The sequence below is a fragment of the Scyliorhinus canicula genome, chromosome 24 (genome assembly GCF_902713615.1).
Source record: "Scyliorhinus canicula chromosome 24, sScyCan1.1, whole genome shotgun sequence".
Classification (NCBI taxonomy): domain Eukaryota; kingdom Metazoa; phylum Chordata; class Chondrichthyes; order Carcharhiniformes; family Scyliorhinidae; genus Scyliorhinus; species Scyliorhinus canicula.
This window is the reverse complement of record NC_052169.1, coordinates 4,904,543-4,925,537: the sequence shown is the minus strand read 5'-3', so window position 1 is coordinate 4,925,537 and position 20,995 is coordinate 4,904,543. Positions and strand designations below refer to the sequence as shown.

Here is a 20,995-nt window from a genome sequence, read left to right as displayed (position 1 = left end):
CACATAGTCTACAGGGGTTTAAGAATGCAAAGGACAATTAGGAATGGGTAATAAGTGCTGACCTTGCCAGTGTCACATCCCATGAACGAATATTTTTTTTAAAAGTGTGGCTAAGACAGTGTCAATGCAGCCAAACGTGTGTCTAGATAGAAATGTATACTGGGGCAGTCCATTGGGATGTGCATTGGGCCAGCAAGAAAGATGGCGGCGGCCTCAGATCGGGGAGCGAGTTTGTGCCAGCGCCAAAGATGGCGGCGCCCTCCGCCAGGAGAAAATATGGCGGCGGCCCGCCCGCGCTGCCGATCCGATCCGTTGGCTGCCAGTCTCAAACATGGCGGCGAGCGTCGATCGGCTGTCTGGGCGGTAAATGGGGGCCGCCGGGTGCTGTTGTTGTTCCGTTTGTGGAGGGGGGACCGGCGGCTGCCGCCGCCAACTGGGGCCGCGGAGATGATCCACGAGCTGCTGCTGGCGCTGAGCGGATACCCGGGCAGCATCTTCGGCTGGAACAAGCGCAGCGGCCTACAGGTGAAGGCAGAACCTGGGGCACCATGGCAACCGGGAGGCCTGGGCCTACCGCCCAGGCTTGGTGGGGGGGGGGGGGGGGCATCCTAACTCATCCTGAGAGAGAGGCACAGATAAACAGGGATGTCTGCCACCACCTGGGGGAGCAGAGGGGGGCTTGTTGCCAACTCCCACCATCGAACAGCCATTTCTGCCAACTCGCCCTCACCGCCATCTTCACTTGGCCATCTTCCTACATCGCTGCCGCTGGCTTTAAATCCTGGAGGCTCCAACGCACAGATAGATGGGCAGGGGAGCCAAACGTAGGCTGGCATTGTGGGCGGCATGGTTACACACTGGTTAGCACAGTTGCTTCACAGCACCAGGGTCCCAGGTTCAATTCCCAGCCTTGGGTCACTGTCTGTGCGGAGTCTGCACGTTCTCTCCGTGTCCGCCCTCCAACTGCTCCGGTTTCCTCCCACAGGTTGGGTGGAATGGCCGAGCTAAATTGCCTCTTGATGCCCGAAGGTTAGGTGGGTTTATGGGGATAGGGTGGAGGCGTGGGTCTAGGTAGGGTGCTCTTTTGGGTCGGGGCAGACTCGATGTGCCAAATGGCCTCTTTCTGCACTGTCTGATTCTATGATTCTTTTTTTCCCCCAATGAAAGTGCAATTTGGCATGGCCAATTCACCTACCCTGCACATCTTTGGGTTGTGGGAGCGAAACCCACGCAGACACGGGGAGAATGTGCAAACTCCACACGGACAGTGACCCAGGGCTGGGATCGAACCCGGGTCCTCGGCGCTGAGGCAGAGGTGCTAACTACTGTGCCACCGTGCCCACCATGCACTGTTAACAGCCGCATGAGTTCAAGTCGGAAGCCACCAGACCCCAATCGGTCAAAAAAGTGCAAAACAGGCGGCCCCCAATTTGGTGGGAAGGGTGTCAATCTCCTCTTTTCTGCTGGTATCATGCAGAGATCATAAGGGCAGGAGCAGGCTATACTGCTCATTGAGTCTGCTCTGCCATTCACTCCCCTTATCCCTTAATTTCCAGAGGGACCAATCATCTGCATATCCCATTCTTTAACGTATTCTATTCAAGAATGGAGCATCTTAGTAACTCAGAGTCATGCTCTGGAGACCCGGGTTCAAATCCCGCCACGGCAGATGTTGAAATTTGAATTCAATAAAAATTTGGAATTAAAAATCTAAAGATACCCAGAAAACCAATGTCACCAAGGTCCCAGGTTCGATTCCCAGCTTAGGTCACTGTCTGTGCGGAGTCTGCACCTTCTCCCCGTGTCTGTGTGGGCTTCCTCCCACAAGTCCCTAAGACATGCTGTTAGGAAATTTGGACATTCTGAATTCTCCCTCTGTATACCCGAACAGGTGCCGGAGTGTGGCGACGAGGGGCTTTTAACAGTCTTTGCTGTGTGAATGTAAGCCTACTTAGAGTCATAGATGTTTACAGCATGAAAACAGGCCCTTCGGCCCAGCCTGTCCATGCCGTCCAGTTTCTATCCCTAAGCTAGTCCCACTTGCCTGCATTTGGCCCATATGCCTCTACACCCACCTTGCGACAATAAAGATTATTAATTGATTGTCGTAAAAACCCACCTGGTTCATTAATGTCCTTTAGGGAAGGAAGAAAATCTGTCGTCCTTACCCGGTCTGTTACTCCAGACCCACAGCAATGTGATTGACTCTTAAATGCTCTGAGGGATGGGCAATAAATTCTGGTCCATCGACGCCCACATCCCCAATGGCAAGTTCAGGGCTATTGTCAGCAAAAGACCGACCTGTGCCTGAAATGGCTTTTAGAATAGAGCTAGAAAGTCAGCCATGATCTTATTTAATGATGGAGCAGGCTCGAAGGGCCGAATGGCCTACTTCTGCTATTTTGCTATGTTCCCACTTTGGGTAAAAGAGGCAAAACTCCAGGATCATTCAAGAGGCAGTTTGCTACTGTAATGAGAGGACCATAGATTTGCATAGACAGATGTTCTTTTTTAAAATAAATTTAGAGTACCCATTTCATTTTTTCCAATTAAGGGGCCGTTTAGCGTGGCCAATCCACCTAACCTGCGCATCTTTGGGTTGTGGGGATGAAACCCACGCAGAAAAGGGGAGAATGTGCAAACTCCACACGGACAGTGACCCAGAGCCGGGATCGAACCTGGGACCTCGATGCCGTGAGGCATCAGGGCTAGCCCACTGCGCCACCATGCTGCCCCAACGTGTTTTTATAATGTGAAACCGCTCGGGCGTTCTCTGTTCATGGAACAAGGTGTTGTGTCACTGTTGTCTCTGTTGTAGGTATCGCAGGATCTGCCGTTCCTTCATCCCAGTGAAACCAGTGTCTTAAACCGTCTGTGCAAGTTGGGCACTGACTATATTCGCTTTACAGAGTTCATTGAACAATACACGGGACATGTGCAGCAGCAGGTAAGGTTCTGTTCTGAGAAGGTTTCTTCTCTTCTGTTTTGCTTTCCTGTTCTGAAGACTCTGACACACTTTACAATAACTGCTGTCTGCTACCTTGCCTGAGCGACCATTTAATTCATGTGTGAGTCTCTATAGTCAGCAGGATATGCAAAAGCTGGACGACATCAAAATCAATCTCATTCCATTTTGTGTCTGATCCCTTAAGTGCATACAGTTCCAACAAGAATCTCTTGTAATAGCTCAGGAGAAGAAGCCAGTAATGCTTCTCGCTAATCCAGGAGGTGCTGAAACAGATTGTAGGGACAGAACTGGTATATCAAATGAGAACATAGAATTTACAGTGCAAAAGGAGACCATTTGGCCCATCGAGTTTGCACCGGCCTTTGGAAAGTACTCCACTGAAGCCCACCCCATCACCGTAACCCAGTAACCCCACCTAACCTTTTTGGACACTAAGGACAATTTACCATGGCCAATCCACCTAACCTGCACATCTTTGGACTGTGGGAGGAAACCCACGCAGACGCGGGGAGAACGTGCAGACTCCGCAAAGGCAGTGACCCAAGCCGGGAATCGAACCTGGGACCCTGGAACTGTGAAGCAACTTTGCTAACTACTGTGCTACCGTGCTGCCCTAAGATGGGCAGCACGCACAGCAATCAGCACTGCTGCCTTACAGCACCAGGGACCTGGGTTCAATTCCGGCCTTGGGTGACTGTGTGGAGTCTGCGCGCTCTCCCCGTGTCTGCGTGGGTTTCCTCCCACAGTCCAAAGATGTGCAGTTTAGATGGATTGGTCACAATAAATTGCCCCTAGGTGGGGTTATGGGCATAGGATGGGGGGATTGGGACTAGGTAGGGTGCTCTTTCAGTAGGTCAGTGCAGACTCAATGGGCCGAATGGCCTCCTTCTGCTCTGTAGGGATTCAATCATTAGCATACTAAAGCTGACTGGATTGAATTGGGTCTCTGCTGATCTGGATAGTCGAGTTGCTATGGCTGGCTGAGACATCCAAGCAAATATGACGAGATTCTTAGCAGAATTATTATAAAATGCAAAGCAAAAGCTAAATTTGAAGTTAATACAATTTAATCATAGAAATTCTTTAACTGGAAATGTCCATTCTAATCCCATTCCCCTTCTCCTATCTCCATATTTTTCCTTTTCAAAAACGTATCTAATTTCCATTTAAATGATGTAGCGTCTACATCAGTAGTCACTGTGGTTAAAAAAAACACTTTGTCCTCTGTGTGAAAACATTCCTTTCAACTTCCCCCTTATTATTCTGGTGATGAAGTTCAATCTGATCCCCCGTTATCGATATAAATAATCCATCTCTATTTATCCTTGAAAAACCTTTCATCTTCTTGATCCTCCTTTAATCTTTCTCCTTCCAGAGTCTAAAGCCTCATTATTTCAAGCTCCCCTTCATAAACATAACACCAGATTACGTGGAATGAGCAGCAGAGACCATTTGGCCCAACCACTCCCTGCTAGCCTTTATGCTGTGCTCTGACCTCTCAACCCCAGCACCATTCTTCATTGCCCCTTCCTACTGACATTCCTCAGTGCCCAGCATGGCTCACAGTAATAAACTCTTTCTTCTGAATATGGTAACGGAGACAAAAAAACATTGGTGTTATTCAGAATGCCGTTAGATTTATGTCAGCAGTATTATTATAGACACACTGGGTTATTAAGAATTCTGTTTTATAACCGGTGTGGAAGTGATGAGGTTCCAGTGAAATTAATTTTAGGAATTGGCTACATGTTAAGAATTAAACAACAAATTTGTAAAGGGCAAATTATGATCGCAACAAATTCAATTGCTTCCAATTATTCCATAACATTGCATTATCGATGACACATTTTAAGCTGAGGCATTCAAATAGCAGAAGATGAACGCACCCATGCAAGTTTCCTAACTTTGTAATAGATACAATTAAATAGAAGCTCTACTGGATCCGTTGTCTTAAAACAAATTGAACACATTAGGAAGGAAAAATGTGGACTTTTCCCCCTGTTTTTGTACATCATTGAAGAAGGGCCATTCAGCACAATCCCTCCATGCCGGCCTCTACCCCGACCAGGAGAAAATGGTTCCAGTCAAATTTACCCACCCTGCTCCCATTTTCATCTCATCCCTTTTCTTTCTTCCCAATCGAATGTTGGATTGACTTCTCTGACGTGGTGAGTCTTGTGTTGCAGGAGTGTCACCCTTCCCAGCAGGGCCAGGCTGGACTGCACGGGATTTATCTTCGTGCTTTTTGTACTGGATTAGACTCCATGCTGCAGTCCTACAGACAGGCTCTACTTGACCTTGAGCAGGAGGTAACTGTCCTCAACCAGTATGATAATATTGTAGAAATACTAAATATGAGATGTTTAAACAATTCCACTGTAATTTGGGAGGGTGGGGGGACTGTTAATATTTCAAAAAATATACTGGTTTGATCAAATGCCACACTGTGACCACTTGAATGGTGGGAGAATAATCAGCAATACAGCTTCTTGTTTTCTCAATCGAAAGCCTGGTCTGATATTTCAGGTGGCTGGTAAAGATCCGATGGTGCTACTTGAACAACAGCGTGGCAATCCACTGGTGCCCTGGCCAGCATTTTTCCCTCAATCAACACGACTGCACCTCAAAACATTTGGTGTGCTCTTCGATGTGCGGACATGTAGAAATGACGACAGGCAGATCGCGATCGCAGCTGGCCTATCACACCTGTCACGTACAGCCAGGGCACAACTGAGAATTCCCAGTGTTCCCAGCCACCAGAAATCTCCTACGAGATGCCAATTCAGAGGACCATAGAGCTTGGGGAAATTCCAAATGTGATTAAAACCAGGTTTTGGGTCTGCACGCCGACCATGAAATATGCTCCCCAATGCCCTCTATACAACAAAAGGGATAAGCTGGTATAGAAAGAAACATTTCGACGGTGCCTTTCCCAAGTTCACAATCTCCGGGCATTCCAAAACTCTGCATAGTCATGGAAGTACTTTTCAGATATTTATTGTGGTCCCGGATCAGATCCCAACAGTTGCTAGGATACCGGACAGAAATCCCAATATTTTATTTAAGTTGTCAGACTGTGAGGAAAGTGAGTGACTCCATGCGCAAATAAGGATGTGGAATATTAAAAGAAACTTTATCACTAACACAGGATTAATTCCATGTGGAGTTGGAACATTCTCCCCGTGTCTGCGTGGGTCTCACCCCCCACAACCCAAAGGGGCAGCACGGTAGCATGGTGGTTAGCATAAATGCTTCACAGCTCCAGGGTCCCAGGTTTGGTTCCCGGCTGGGTCGCTGTCTGTGCGGAGTCTGCACGTCCTCCCCGTGTCTGCGTGGGTTTCCTCCGGGTGCTCCGGTTTCCTCCCACAGTCCAAAGATGTGCGGGTTAGGTGGATTGGCCATGCTAAATTGCTTGTAGTGTCCTAAAAAGTAAGGTTAAGGGGGGGGGGGGGTTGTTGGGTTACGGGTATGGGGTGGGTTTGAGTAGGGTGATCATTGCTTGGCACAACATCGAGGGCCGAAGGGCCTGTTCTGCGCTGTACTGTTCTATGTTCTATGTGCAGGGTAGGTGAATTGGCCACACTAATTGGGGGAAAAAAAGAATTGGGTACTCTAAAATTATTTTTTAAAACGAACACAGGATTAAACTAACTTTAACATCATACAATAAATAGCTTACAATACCAGTTATACAATGCTTAACAATAAAATGAAACACGTTAACTCCTGACTGCTATCTATTTAACTCCTCTCTGGTCAAAACCCACTTTTAACTAGAGGTGGCAAAGACTGGATTACTTGCCAAAGATTGGATCGAGATCTTTTGAGACTGTTTGAAGGAAGAGATCGGACACCCTGCCAGAATGATGCAAAATCTCTGGCTGTATTCTTCAGAAACTGCTTTGCAGCTCACCTTCCAGCCACGCCATACCTTACCCTTCAGCCCCTGGCTCCCCCCCCCCCCCCCTCCACTCCCCCCATTACCTACACCATCTATATCCCACTAACTGGGCTATGACCAACTGACTAAGGCTAAAAACCATGTCTCTAATTGTCTACTACCCGGGGAGCCTTTTTTCTATAAACAAAATTCCACTAGCCCTATTTCGGTGAACAAATATACTTGGTTGGAATGAACTATGATCTTACTTTTATGATGCTTTAATTACACCTTCTGGAACCACAAAGCCTGGCCGTCTTTCAAACCAGGATTTTTAAAACATTACTGCAGCGGTCATATACACACAGTATCCCAGGCTTTTACCCATTACGTATAACACAATACATATCTGAAATTCCGACTTTGATCAAATATTGTTGTTGTTTCACTTCCCGCACCTAGTTGGGTACAAGGCAAACTTTCATCTGTTTCCATAGCTAGTTTTCCCTGGACCAGGTCGCTAGCCTGGTACCAGAGGTTTATAGATTGAGCCTGCCGTTGATGTGTGTTGAAACTATTTTCAAGTTGATACTTAACCTGTTTGTCCACGTTATGAACACACCTTCCTTGGCTATTAGGTCCTGGGGTGGGAATCGAATCCGGAGTGTCTGGCTCAAAGGCAGGTACACTATCCACTGCTCCACTAGTAGTAAGTTGTAATATTGAGAAACACAACAGCCAATTGTGCACAGCATGTCCTCATGAGCAACAGTGAGATATATGACAAGGGGGCAGCACGGTAGCATGGTGGTTAGCATAAATGCTTCACAGCTCCAGGGTCCCAGGTTCGATTCCCGGCTGGGTCACTGTCTGTGCAGAGTCTGCACGTCCTCCCCGTGTGTGCGTGGGTTTCCTCCGGGTGCTCCGGTTTCCTCCCACAGTCCAAAGATGTGCAGGTTAGGTGGATTGGCCATGCTAAATTGCCCTTAGTGTCCTAAAAAATAAGGTTAATAGGGGGGTTGTTGGGTTACTGGAATAGGATGGATACGTTGGCTTGTAGGGTGATCATTGCTCGGCACAACATCGAGGGCCGAAGGGCCTGTTCTGTGCTGTACTGTTCTTTGTTCTATGTTTTCTGTCGACGGAGGAATGAATATTGGCTATATGTAAGCATTTTTTTCTGAAGATCCTAATGTGCATTATGAGGTATTATAGCTCTTTTATATCTGCTTACAGTTCTTGGCAGATCCACACCTCTCCATCTCTCACGTCAACTACTCCCTGGATCAGGTAAGCTTGTATTGCGGTGCAATCTTACTGAATCGCCTCCGCCACTCACAATATTGAAGACGGGTCTCCTGACTGGACTGCCTACAGACATGGGGGAAATGGGCTGGGCAGTCAGGAGGGTTAGGAGCTACAAGGACCCTACAAGGAACCGGGCTGAGAATATCCAGTTTTATTTCCTATCTGATATTTGCTGATTATAGTGAGAGGAGCCACTAACCCATCAGCCTGGTCAGATTATAGTGAGAGGAGCCATTAACCCATCAGCCTGGTCAGATTATAGTGAGAGGAGCCATTAACCCATCAGCCTGGTCAGATTATAGTGAGAGGAGCCACTAACCCATCAGCCTGGTCAGATTATAGTGAGAGGAGCCACTAACCCATCAGCCTGGTCAGATTATAGTGAGAGGAGCCACTAACCCATCAGACTGGTCAGATTATAGTGAGAGGAGCCACTAACCCATCAGCCTGGTCAGATTATAGTGAGAGGAGCCACTAACCCATCAGACTGGTCAGATTTGCTGAGCCGAGGTGCCCTGATACAATATTGACCTCTCTTCGTTACCTAACAGTTTATTTCTGTTCCCAGTTTCAGCTGCTGTTCCCATCTGTTATGGTAGTGGTTGAACAGATCAAATCACAAAAGGTAAGTGTTGGTTTTAAGAGATATATTTAGGACCTAAGTTGTCCCCCTGATGTTTAGTGTTCACAGAACAGACTGCCTGCCTTCTTCCTGTGGCACCTGTTCCCTGGCATCCAACTAACTTGTCAGCTTGGTACTGCTTTCTGAGTTAACTCATCTCTTTTCAGCCTGAGAAATACATTGGGAATGGCTCAGTAGTAGCATGCTCGCCTCTGAGTCAGAAGGTCGAAGATGTCTTTAAACTCAGACATGGGAATACCACCATCTTACAGGTTCCTTCCAAGACGCACACCACCCAGACTTGGAAATATATCGGCCGTTCCTTCGCTGTCATTGGGTCAAAACCCTGGAACTCCCTCCCTAACCGCACTGTGGGTGTCCCTACACCACACGAACTGCAGCGGTTCAAGAAGACAGCTCACCACCACCATCTCGAGGAGCAATTAGAGATGGACAATAAATGCTGGCCTAGCCAGCGACACCCACATTTCATGAGTGAACAAAATAAGCATTAAACCAAGTCTGCCTTCTTGGACAGAGGTAAAAGAATCATAGAATCCCTACAGTGCAGAAGGAGGCCATTCGGCCCATCGTGTCTGCACCGACCCTTTCAATGAGCACTGTACCCATTTACACTCTCCCATCCAACCCACCCCATCCCCATAACCCCACTTAGCTTTCACATCCCTGGACAATAAGGGGTAATTTATCATGGCCAATCCACCTAACCTGTGCATCTTTGGACTGGGAGGAAACCGGAGCACCCGGAGGAAATCCACGCAGGCACGGGGAGAACATACAAACTCCACACATACAGAGGCTGGTCCCTGGCACTGTGAGGCAGTAGTGCTAACCACTGTACCACCATGCCGCCCAAAAAACCCATGCCCTGTGCAAGTAAGAGCAGAGGAGTTCCCCCCCAGAGTCATAATCCCTCAATCAACATCAGTATAAAGCAGATTATTTGATCATTATCACATTGTTATCCGTGGGATATTTCTGTGTGTAAATTGGCTGCTGTCTTTCCCCCTCATTAACAACTCACTTCCAAAAGAGTACTTCATTAACGTAAATCATTAACAGAAAGCAATTTTGGAGGTCCTGAGATTGGGAAAATGTAAGGGAGTGTTAGGAAAATTCAAGTTATTTCCTTGGAACCTATTGAGGAATGTTTCAAATTATTTATTGTAGATTATTGGGGTTTTCCATTCTTGAAAAGAGATCGAACTGGCAACTTGATAGAAGTTACTGAGAGGATTTGATGAGTTGTAAATAGATGGGCTTTTCTGCAGAGAAAAATTTAGAAGCTTGGGTATAGTTTTAGCATCAGGAAAATTATGCGGGCGTTTCAGACAAACTTTTTCTCAGAAGAGGTTACTAGCGTATAATTTGTACAAATCATCAGGCCAAGGAGGGAGCGATAAGAAAGATTATTTTTCAAAAATAAGTTACATTAATTCCTTCAATCTGAATGGTTTCACGGTTATTAAATATGGTAAATGGGATGGCGATATCAAAAAGAAATGAAATTCTATAAACCTTGTGATCCAGACATGCTTAATGGCTACTGACGCCATCTGTATCCCGAGAAATTAATATTCAGTTCATGGTCAAATAGTCTTCCTTTCGAGTTCTGGGATAGATGAGCAAATTTGACTTTTGCATCTGTGCAGTTTTTCTTTTTGCCTCTGATTTTGTTTTAAAATCTCTGTGGTTGTAATACGTGGGATATAAGTGCTATTCCGATATCTTGAGCACCCTTTACCTGCCTGGGCCATAGGCCCTGTCATTCCATCCCTAGACATCTCGCCCGCTCTCTGCCTCCTTAAAATCTACCACTCTGATTAAATTCCCAGCTTGGGTCACTGTCTGTGCGGCGTCTGCACATTCTACCTGTGTCTGCGTGGGTTTCCTCCGGGTGCTCCGGTTTCCTCCCACAAGTCCCGAAAAGATGGGCTGTTAGGTGAATTGGACATTCTGAATTCTCCCTCTGTGTACCCGATAAGGTGCTGGAATGTGGCAACTGGGGGATTTCACAGTAAGGTCATTAATGTAATGTAAGCCTATGTGTGACAATAATAAAGATTATTATACTGTCTAAATATACCCTGATGTGTCTCGGTGGCCAAGAGTCAGTTTGGTAACACTCCTGCGAAGTGGCTGGGGAACTTTTATTATGTTGAAATCTCATTGGGCCCTGTTGTAATTGGGGTTTCAATAATGCTGGGAGGTTAAAATATTCCCATTGTGTCAACTTGAACACTGGACAAACACCCAGCGATGGAATGATAGATTCTACTCTTTCAGTAGTGGACTGTGCCTAGTGGGTGTTTATTGAACTTTATACAGCACCTGGAGCAATTGGCAGCAGTTACAGGTCTGTCACTCATCATGGCAGCAGTTTGTGACAATTAATTAAGAGCGTCACACACACTGTCAACTCACATTGGCTTAAAACAGGATATTTTTCCTGCAGCACTGATGTATGAAATAAGCCTCAAAATAACACTGGGCACACCTTTCATCAGCTAGTCTGCCCAACAACAACTTGTATTTATGTGGCACCTTTAAAACATTAAAATGCCCCAAGACACTGCTGGAGCATCATCAAACAAAATTTGACATTGCACCACGTGAGCTACAAGGGCAGATGACGAAAGGCTTGACCAAAGAGTTGGGTTGTAAGCAACGTCTTCAAGGAAGACCGAGAGGTGGCGAGTTATAGGGAGGAAATTTCAGAGCCTCAACATCTGCAATACAAAATCCCACATCGCCCAGAAACCACGTAGATTTCGCAACACAGATATAGACCGGACACTTGATCCATTTGGTCTATGCCGCTGTTTGTGCTCAACACTCCAGCCCTCCTTCATCTCATCCTGTCAGCACATACTTCTTTTCTTTCTCATGTGTTGTTTAGCTTCCCCTTAAATGTAACTATACTATTCATTTCAGTCAGTCCGGATGGTAACGGGTTCCACATCCTCACTCATCACTCTGTATGAAAGGAGGCTTCTCCTGGATTCCCTGTTGGTTTTCTTGGTGGCCTCGTCAGGGACCCGGGTCCGATTCCAACCTTCATCACCTCTCTGTGTGGAGTTTGCCACGTTATCCCCGTGTCTGCGTGGGTCTCGCCCCCACACCCCAACGATGTGTTGGGTAGGTGGATTGGACACGCTAAATTGCCCCTTAATTGGAAAAGAAATTAATTGGGCACTCTAAATTTATAAAAACTAAAGATTAGGTGGGGTTAACTGGGTTATGAGGAAGGGTAGGATGGTAGGCCTGGGTAGGCTCTGTTGTCACTGGGATTTCAATAATGCTAGGAGGGTCAGTGCAGACTCGATGGGCCAAATGGCCTCCTGCACTGTAGGGATTCTATGATTTAAGGGCTCTAGTTTTCGCCACCCCTTGAATTGGAAAGCCCAGCTGCATGCTGTGCTATCGAATCCTTCCATGATCTTAAAGACCACCGTTTGTTTCACCTCTCAGTCTTGTCTTTTCTGGAGGAAAGAGCCCCAGCCAGCTCAGCCTTTCCTGATAGCTACAGCTCCTCGGATCTGGTATCAATCCCAGCTGAGTCCCTGGTCTGTGTTTAACTTGACCAAGGCCGTATTAGCAGATGTGCAGTCAGCCAGTGTGCCCCTGGGCTCCAGATGGGAAAACATAGTCTGAATACCTTTTCCTGATTGCTCACTTGAGGGAACATGCGTGTGAATGTTGGATGAGGACAGGATCAAGCTAAACATGACGCATTACCTTATCGTGCTACGCTCTTGTCATTGGACGTGTTCATAGAGGGCTCCTGATGCATGTGTAACCCAGCAAGAGATGGGAGAAAGGGGGAACAAAATGGTACCTCTAAAAATTAAATGCAGTATTTTTCTCATAACATGTTGGATTTTGAGCTATCCTGTAATTAGATGGCTCCTGGTGCATTAGGTGGGTTGGTTTTCACTATTTCTTTGATTTTCCACCTTAGATTCATGGCTGCCAACTTCTGGAGACTGTTCACAAACACAGCTGTGGAGGACTGCCACCAGTCCGCAGTGCATTGGAGAAGTAAGAGAGCAAGCAATTTACTGACTACATTCCATAAGATTCCCGTTATCGTGTGGCATTGTAACCTTTGGTTGTAGACATCTATTTTTATCGGTAAAGGATCAATTAATAATTGTTAGTTATTTTTGACGTACATGTTGGAGTTGGGAGAGAGGCATCAGAACCTTGTTCCACAGAATTACCTATTGGTCAGAGCCTGTAGCTGAACCGTGGCAATTGACATCAGGGTGACCAGTGAGGGCTTGCCCTATAATTGAGCCCACTGACCACTGGAATCCATGAGTCCAGGTAGCCATTTCTCCTACTGAACCCATCGGCCCATCGAGTCTGCACCGACCCTTTGAAAGACCATTCTACCCCAGGCCCAATCCCCCACCCTATTCCTGCAACTCCACCCTAAGGGGCAATTGATCATGGCCAATCCACCTAACCTGCACATCTTTGGACTGTGGGAGGAAACTGGAGCACCCAGAAGAAACCCACGCAGACACGGGGTGAACGTACAAACGCCACACACCCATTCACTGAGGCTGGAATCGAACCGGGGTCCCGTGCTGTGAGGCAGCCGCTGTTGATATAACAATTAACAAAGAAATGTGACCCAAAGTTCATGACGGGAGCAAGTGCATGCCCTACACACAGTATTTTGAAGATATTTGTTTTGTTGCAAGGGTTTCTCAGAATATTGCTACGGTATTATTTACAGTATCCACCTAAGTTTTGTATGGAAGAAAAAATCAGTACAGATGTGGTCTGCATTTTATCTTCAGCAGTCTAACATTTACAGACAAATGGATGGGGATAGTCCCACCTTCCAGATTACTGACTAAGCAAATCTTTGTCTCGTCTAGTGTTCTTCCTAATGTAACCTGGGACCTGTGTAGAGTCCAGTGTTCTCTCCGCCATCCACTGCCTGGGATGTTTCTGGGTCTCCAACCCACTGTGGGCCTGGCAGTGGGATATAGCACCGTACCTGCTCGCTCCGATTCATTGGAAAAACCAAACATGTGCAATGCAGAGACGAGGCTATTCCACGCCCAGGAGGGAAGATGACAAGTAAAAGCATAGAACATAGAGAAATACAGCACAGAACAGGCCCTTTGGCCCACGATGTTGTGCCGAACCTTTGTCCTAGATTAAGAACAAATTAATCTACACCCCATCATTCTACTGTTATCCATGTACCTATCCAATAGCCACTTGAACGTCCCTAATGTTTCTGACTCAACGACTTCCACAGGCAGTGCATTCCATGCCCCCACTACTCTCTGGGTAAAGAACCTACCTCTGACATCCCCCCTCTATCTTCCACCATTCACCTTAAATTTATGTCCCCTTGTAATGGTTTGTTCCACCTGGGGAAATAGTCTCTGACTGTCTACTCTATCTATTCCCCTGATCATCTTATAAACCTCTATCAAGTCTCCCCTCGTCCTTCTCTGTTCTAATGAGAAAAGGCCTAGCACCCTCAACCTTTCCTCGTAAGACCTACTCTCCATTCCAGGCAACATCCTGGTAAATCTCCTTTGCACCTTTTCCAAAGCTTCCACATCCTTCCTAAAATGAGGTGACCAGAACTGCACACAGTACTCCAAGTGTGGCCTTACCAAGGTTTTTTACAACTGCATCATCACCTCACTGCTCTTAAATTCAATCCCTCTGCTAATGAACGCTAACACACCATAGGCCTTCTTCACAACTCTATCCACTTGAGTGGCAACTTGGGAGAAAAATGAGAGCTTTGAGGGTGATTAAGATTAGCACAGCTTTAATAATCTGGGAAAAATGAGTTTGAAACCAAGGCAAGAAAGATGCCTTTCAAAGCCTCACGATATCCCAGAGCACTTTAAAGTTAATGAATCACTCTTTTAATGGTGTCGGAGAAGGTTGCGTTGTCTTGATTTACAATGGTTATGAAATGCATGCGGAAACTAACATTGGGAGCTTTGGAGGGACTGGAGGTAAACTGAAAGGAATGAAGATCATAATAGTACTGATAAAATAGAGAGCGAGAGGTAAAAAATAAAAGAGTTGTTGGTTATAAATTCATATGTGATGATAGGTTTCTGTGCTGTCCCAATGTAGGATCCTAGCAGTGTGTCATGGTGTGATGTACAAGCAGTTATCTGCTTGGATGCTGCATGGGCTATTACTGGACAAATATGAGGAGTTCTTCATCAAGCAAGGGCCTTCCTCTGGCAATGTTAGCTCCCAGCCTGAGGAGGAAGAGGAGGAAGATTTGGGAATCAGAGGCTTGACTGGGAAGCAGCTCCGGGAACTCCAAGACCTGGTAAGGACAAGAGGGACCAAAATTACAAATGGCTCCCATTTGCAAATGTGCAAGCTGACAGATGGTAACTACATTAAAGAAGTGCATTCTATCGCAATTAGCTGCACTTAATGATACGCAAGATGCCACCTTCTCTTTGTGTCTTGCAGCAGCAGGGCAAGAAGGAGAATAGTGGGTGGAGAAAAGATCTGCTCAAAGCTTTAGTCTTAAGTTAGTAATTTAGTAGTTTATTCATTCTAAATATATATAATTATTTTGTATGTGACTTTAGTGAAGGTGGTTTGAATTCAGACTGAGCTATCGCTGGATTAGAGTACAGGATTCAAAATTATTCACTTCAACTGTTTTGTTTCATCCTGTCGGAATGGTTTTGTATTTTTATTCAAACCGAACATGTCAGAAACACCGAGTTGGAGACGTTATTTGAGCTGACAGTTTGAAAGAGCTGAATTAGTAGATGCAGCTGAAGTGCCCGTGGGTTAATGGCCATATCACCAGTGATGTTCACTCTGCTTCCCCTGTTAGCGAGGCTCCTTCCAGCCTCTTGCCCCTTGCGTCACCAGCTTTTCACCTCCTGGCAGCTGACTTGGAGAATGCCCTAAACTGATGGGACGAAAAGTTTGTTCCAACTTCCAGGGGCAAGGAGCTTGAGCAGTACAAAGTGAGGATTGCCCAAGACTTTCTGTCGAATTGTTGTTGTCTGGCCAAATTTATGGGCAGCACGGTAGCATTGTGGATAGCACAATCGCTTCACAGCTCCAGGGTCCCAGGTTGGATTCCGGCTTGGGTCACTGTCTGTGTGGAGTCTGCACATCCTCCCCGTGTGTGTGTGTGGGTTTCCTCCGGGTGCTCCGGTTTCCTCCCACAGTCCAAAGATGTGCAGGTTAGGTGGATTGGCCATGATAAATTGCCCTTAGTGTCCAAAATTGCCGTTAGTGTTGGGTGGAGTTACTGGGTTATGGGGATAGGGTGGAGGTGTTGACCTTGGGTAGGGTGCTCTTTACAAGAGCCGGTGCAGACTCGATGGGCCGAATGGCCTCCTTCTGCACTGTAAATTCTATGAAAATTATACTTTAACTGGCAATGCTTGGAGACAAAGTCAATGAAATACTTTTAAAGTGTAATCACCATTGCAATGTACCTTTTGTATCTCAGTTGGTGGTACTCTCATCTTTGGATCACAAGATTCTGGGTTCAGGTCCCACTCCAGGGCACACCACAGTGCATTATAGAGGGTGTGCTGCACTGTCGGAGATGCCGTCTTTTGGATGAAGTGTTAAAGTGAGGCGTGCGCGCACGGGGTGGGGGGGGGGGGGGTTGCTCTCCTTGATGCCCTGGCCACGATCTTTCCTCATTCAACATCACAAATAGAACAAATGATCTGGTCATTATCGAATTGCCCTGTGTGGTATCTTGCTGTGTGCAGGTTGGCTGCTGTGCTTCCTGCACTGCAGCAGTGGCTACATCTCAAAAACAACTTCTGTCCAAAAGGACTGAAAAGGGCGGTAAACAAACAGGTCTGTCTTTTCCCGTGGAGAAAGGTGGCAACCCGTCTGCGCACAGTAAAACCCCACAAGCCGCAGCATGGTAATAACCAGATCGCCTGCTTCTCACTGATGCCGTGTGTGGAGGGCCGAAGGGCCTGTTCCTGTGCTGTACTGTTCTTTGTTCGCTTCATCCTCCATTACATCGGCACATGTGACAGCACAGAAAATCCCGCAAACTGGAGGGAATGGATTGCGGGTCTGTTTTTGATGGGGGGGGATTTATTGAAGAGCGGAGCATCCATCCAGCAACTCGTGGCAATATTCAACTGGTCTCATTGCTGTGTATGTACATAAAGGCTGGCATGTATTTTTTTTAATGAACATTTTATTGAGGTATTTTTGGTATTGTAACAACAAAATAAACAATGTACATGAAACTATAAACATAGTGCAAAAGCCGTCTCCCTCCCTTACAGGTCCCACCATTATTAACCCCCTACTTTAAGCTAAACTAACCCCCTCCCCCTTCTGCTGACGATTAATTTTCCGTGAAGAAGTCGACGAACGGCTGCCACCTCCGGGCGAACCCTAACATTGACCCCCTCAAGGCGAACTTGATTTTCTCCAAACAGAGAAAGCTAGCCATGTCCGACAGCCAGGTCTCCGACTTCGGGGGCTTTGAGTCCCTCCATGCTAATAGTATCCGTCTCCGGGCTACCAGGGAAGCAAAGGCCGGGACGTCTGCCTCTTTCTCCTCCTGGATTCCCGGGTCCTCCGACGCCACCTCTGGACACGGTGCCACCCTTGCTTTTAACACCGTGGACATGACATCTGCAAACCCCTGCCAAAATCCCCTGAGCTTTGGACATGTCCAGAACATGTAGACATGGTTCGCTAGTCCTCCCGCACATTCTGCACACCTGTCTTCTACGCCAAAGAATCTGCTCATTCGGGCTACTGTCATGTGAGCCCGGTGAACAACCTTGAATTGTATCAGGCTGAGCCTGGCACATGTTGTGGACGTGTTGACTGTACTCAACGTGCCCGCCCATAGACCATCCTCTATCTCTCCTCCCAGCTCCTCCTCCCACTTGCGCTTGAGCTCCTCAGTCTGCGTCTCCTCTGACCCCATAAGTTCCTTGTAAATGTCAGAGAAGCTCCCTTCACCTACCCACCCTCTGGAAACTCCCCTGTCCTGAATCCCCCTGAGCGGTAGGAGCAGGAAGGTTGACACCTGTTTACGTAGGAAGTCCCGCAGCTGCAGATACCCGAATTTGTTTCCCCTCGCCAACCCAAACTTCTCCTCCAGCGCCCTCATACTCGGAAAGCTCCCCTCTATGAACATATCCCCCATCTTCTCAATCCTGCTCTCTGCCATCCATACTTCCCGGGGCAAACTGGTGATTATTACAGATTGGGGACCAGACCGATGCTCCCTCTGCTCCCACATGTCTCCTCCATTGCCCCCAGACTCTCAGGGCCGCCACGACCACGGGGCTGGTGGAGTACCGTGCCGGCGGGAACAGCAGAGGCACAGTTACCAACGCCCCCAGACTGGTGCCCTTGCATGAAGCCACCTCCATACGCTCCTACGCCGACCCCTTCCGCACCACCCACTTCTTGATCATGGCTATATTCGCCGCCCAGTAATAATTACTAAGATTTGGCAGCGCCAGCCTGCCCTCTCCCCGACTCCGCTCAAGCATTACCTTCCTTACTCGTGGGGTCTTGCCCGCTGAAACAAAGCCAGAGATCACTTTATTGACCCGTTTAAAAAAGGACCACGGAATAAAGATGGGGAGACACTGAAATGCAAACAGGAATCTTGGGAGGACCGTCATCTTCACCGTCTGCACCCTCCCAGCCAGTGACAACGGAAATGCGTCCCATCTCCGAAAATCGTCCTTCATTTGGTCTGGTAGCCGGGCCAGATTTAATTTATGCAGCCGGTCCCATTCCCGCGCCACTTGAATGAAGGCTGGCACCTTTAACTACATCTGAATAGTTGCTGCATTTCAGAATAATTAATTGTGTCCAAAGTATTTTGGGGCTTACTTTGTGGGGGAAATGGGCCTATTCCTACATTGCAGCCGTGACTACCCTGGAAAAGTACTCCGTAATTGTGAAGCGAATTGTGGAAACCCAAAAGGTACTCCTGCAAATGCAAGTTCTCTCATTACACAGTCCCCTCACAGGAGAACTGTCACCATAAGTTTGTTTGTATTTGGTGAATGTATTTAATTGATTGAGCAATGCTACGTTGCACCAAGTGCTGACTATTTTGTGTCGTCCCGATAGCGGTTAATTGAAGAGGAGAACATGTTGGCCACGTCTCTGAAGCAATTCTCACTGCGAGCCGAGATGCTGCCCTCGTACATCCCTGTGAGGGTGGCAGAGAAGATCCTGTTTGTGGGGGAGTCCGTGCAGATGTTTGAGAACCAGAACGCGAATCACACCCGTGCAGGTAGGCCTCCGTGTTTGGACGTTGCTCGATCTTCACCGGGGTCACTGCTGCACTCCAGTGTGCTTCCCCGACATGCCAGGCTTGGAAAGTCACTGGTTCGATCTCCGATCCTTTACTGGGGCAGGTGGCCTCGAGCCAAGAGCAACGTGTGGCCTGAGAAGCCCCACTTGTAAAATCAATTATTATCGGGCAGCAGGGTGGCGCAGTGGTTAGCACTGCTGTCTCACGGCGCTGAGGACCTGGGTTCGATCCCGGCTCTGGGTCAGTGTCCGTGTGGAGTTTGCACATTCTCCCCGTTTCTGCGTGGGTTTCGCCCCCACAACCCAAAGATGTGCAGGCTAGGTGGATTGGCCACGCTCAATTGCCCCTTAATTGGAAAAAATGAATTGGGTGCTCTAAATTTTAAGAAAAAAGAAATCGATTACTATCCCTACCCTCTCGGGGCAACTGGAGATGGAGAACAAGTGCGGCCTCAACGGTATCTCCCACGTCAGAAGAGTAAGTTTAAGTAAACAATGGTGAGTTAGTGAAGCTCATTGTCATTGGCAGCAGAACCTCTTTATTTTAAAAAGAAAACTGCTAATACTCAAATGAGAAACAGAAAATGTGAGAAATGTGCCCTGATTTAACTGGCTGGTTACACATGGATTAACCTGATTTACAGGCACTTTCCGAAAATGTGCAGCACAAATTAAATGTTCATATTTGTAGGTAGTGGCGTTGATGTCTTCTAACATAGGGCTTTGTGTGTGTGTGTTCTACAGGGTCCATTCTAAAGAATCAGGAGGATTCCTTTGCAGCAGAACTGCACGCACTTAAACAACAGCCCCTTTTCAATTTGGTAGACTTTGAAAATCTGATTGATAGGATCAGAAGTACCGTGGCTGAGGTAAGGAAGGGCATAATTATCAAATTAATCGGCGAGGTTTCTGTGCTGGTGCAGTCACTTATTATTCTTTCTGTAGCATTTGCACGAGTGCACAGTGATACATGAGGCTGCTGACCTGAACTCGACCTGCATGTGTTGGGTGCTGAACCCTGGAGATCAGCAGGGCCGTGCATCCGCTTCCCAGACTGTGCTGCATTAGCAGCTCACCGTGTAATCAAAAGTAACGGTAGGATTGGGCGGGTTTTAAAACTCCATAACCCAAATAAAAAGCAAAGACGCTTGCAGCTTCATACACTTTTCCTCTGGGTCAAGGCAGGGTTAAATGGTCCATGGTTAATGCTAATCATTCCTATTCTGCAAGAGAGAGGGGTCCATCCCTGGGTCAGGTGGACAGAGACTGTAGAATTCCCAGCTCTGCAAACCCGACCTTTAGAAACGGCCGCCCGCAGTTGAAAATGAAAAGAAAATCGCTTATTGTCACGAGTAGGCTTCAACGAAGTTACTGTGAAAAGCCCCTAGTCGCCACATTCCGGCGCCTGTCCGGGGAGGCTGGTACGGGAATCGAACCGTGCTGCTGGCCTGCCTTGGTCTGCTTTAAAAGCCAGCGATTTAGCCGAGTGAGCTAAACCAGTCCCAGCCCCAGTTGGGATTTCCGTTCCGGGGCACTGGGCTGAATGAGAAATCTAGATTTTCTTCCCCCCGGGAACGAGTGCGGAGGCTGCCGGATGCAGAGGCAGGCTGTGTGGAAAGCCTGCCTCGGTGCTCAGGCACTTGTTCAATTAAATATTTTAAAGATTATGTTTTAAAAAAACTTCCCATCAGTCCCCCCACATACCCCATGTCCCATCCAACCTATATACCACCTCATGCACCTATAAGGGAAACGTTTATAGCCCTGAAGCCAATTTTGTGCCAACTTGTGTCCTTACCGACACAGTGTCAGCACACCTACTATTCTTTGACAGCTATGACAGTTCCTGCACAATGCTTATACCCGTTTACTTTTAACAATCCCAAAGGGTGCC

The 20,995-nt window shown here is 47.3% G+C and overlaps 1 protein-coding gene across 2 annotated transcripts in view; it reads left to right on the top strand.

The window, feature by feature from the left end:
- The first annotated feature begins 320 nt into the window (after positions 1 to 320).
- tubgcp4 (tubulin, gamma complex associated protein 4) overlaps positions 321 to 20,995 on the top strand; it is a 45,210-nt gene continuing 24,535 nt past the window's right edge. For both annotated transcript variants that reach the window (XM_038784324.1, XM_038784323.1), the window contains exons 1-9: positions 321 to 525; positions 2,819 to 2,947; positions 5,155 to 5,277; positions 8,085 to 8,138; positions 8,725 to 8,781; positions 12,761 to 12,840; positions 14,926 to 15,130; positions 18,916 to 19,081; positions 19,846 to 19,970. In XM_038784324.1, the coding sequence (XP_038640252.1) occupies positions 448 to 525; positions 2,819 to 2,947; positions 5,155 to 5,277; positions 8,085 to 8,138; positions 8,725 to 8,781; positions 12,761 to 12,840; positions 14,926 to 15,130; positions 18,916 to 19,081; positions 19,846 to 19,970 (1,017 nt within the window). In that variant the 5' untranslated portion in view covers positions 321 to 447. The remainder of the gene's footprint in view (positions 526 to 2,818; positions 2,948 to 5,154; positions 5,278 to 8,084; positions 8,139 to 8,724; positions 8,782 to 12,760; positions 12,841 to 14,925; positions 15,131 to 18,915; positions 19,082 to 19,845; positions 19,971 to 20,995) is intronic.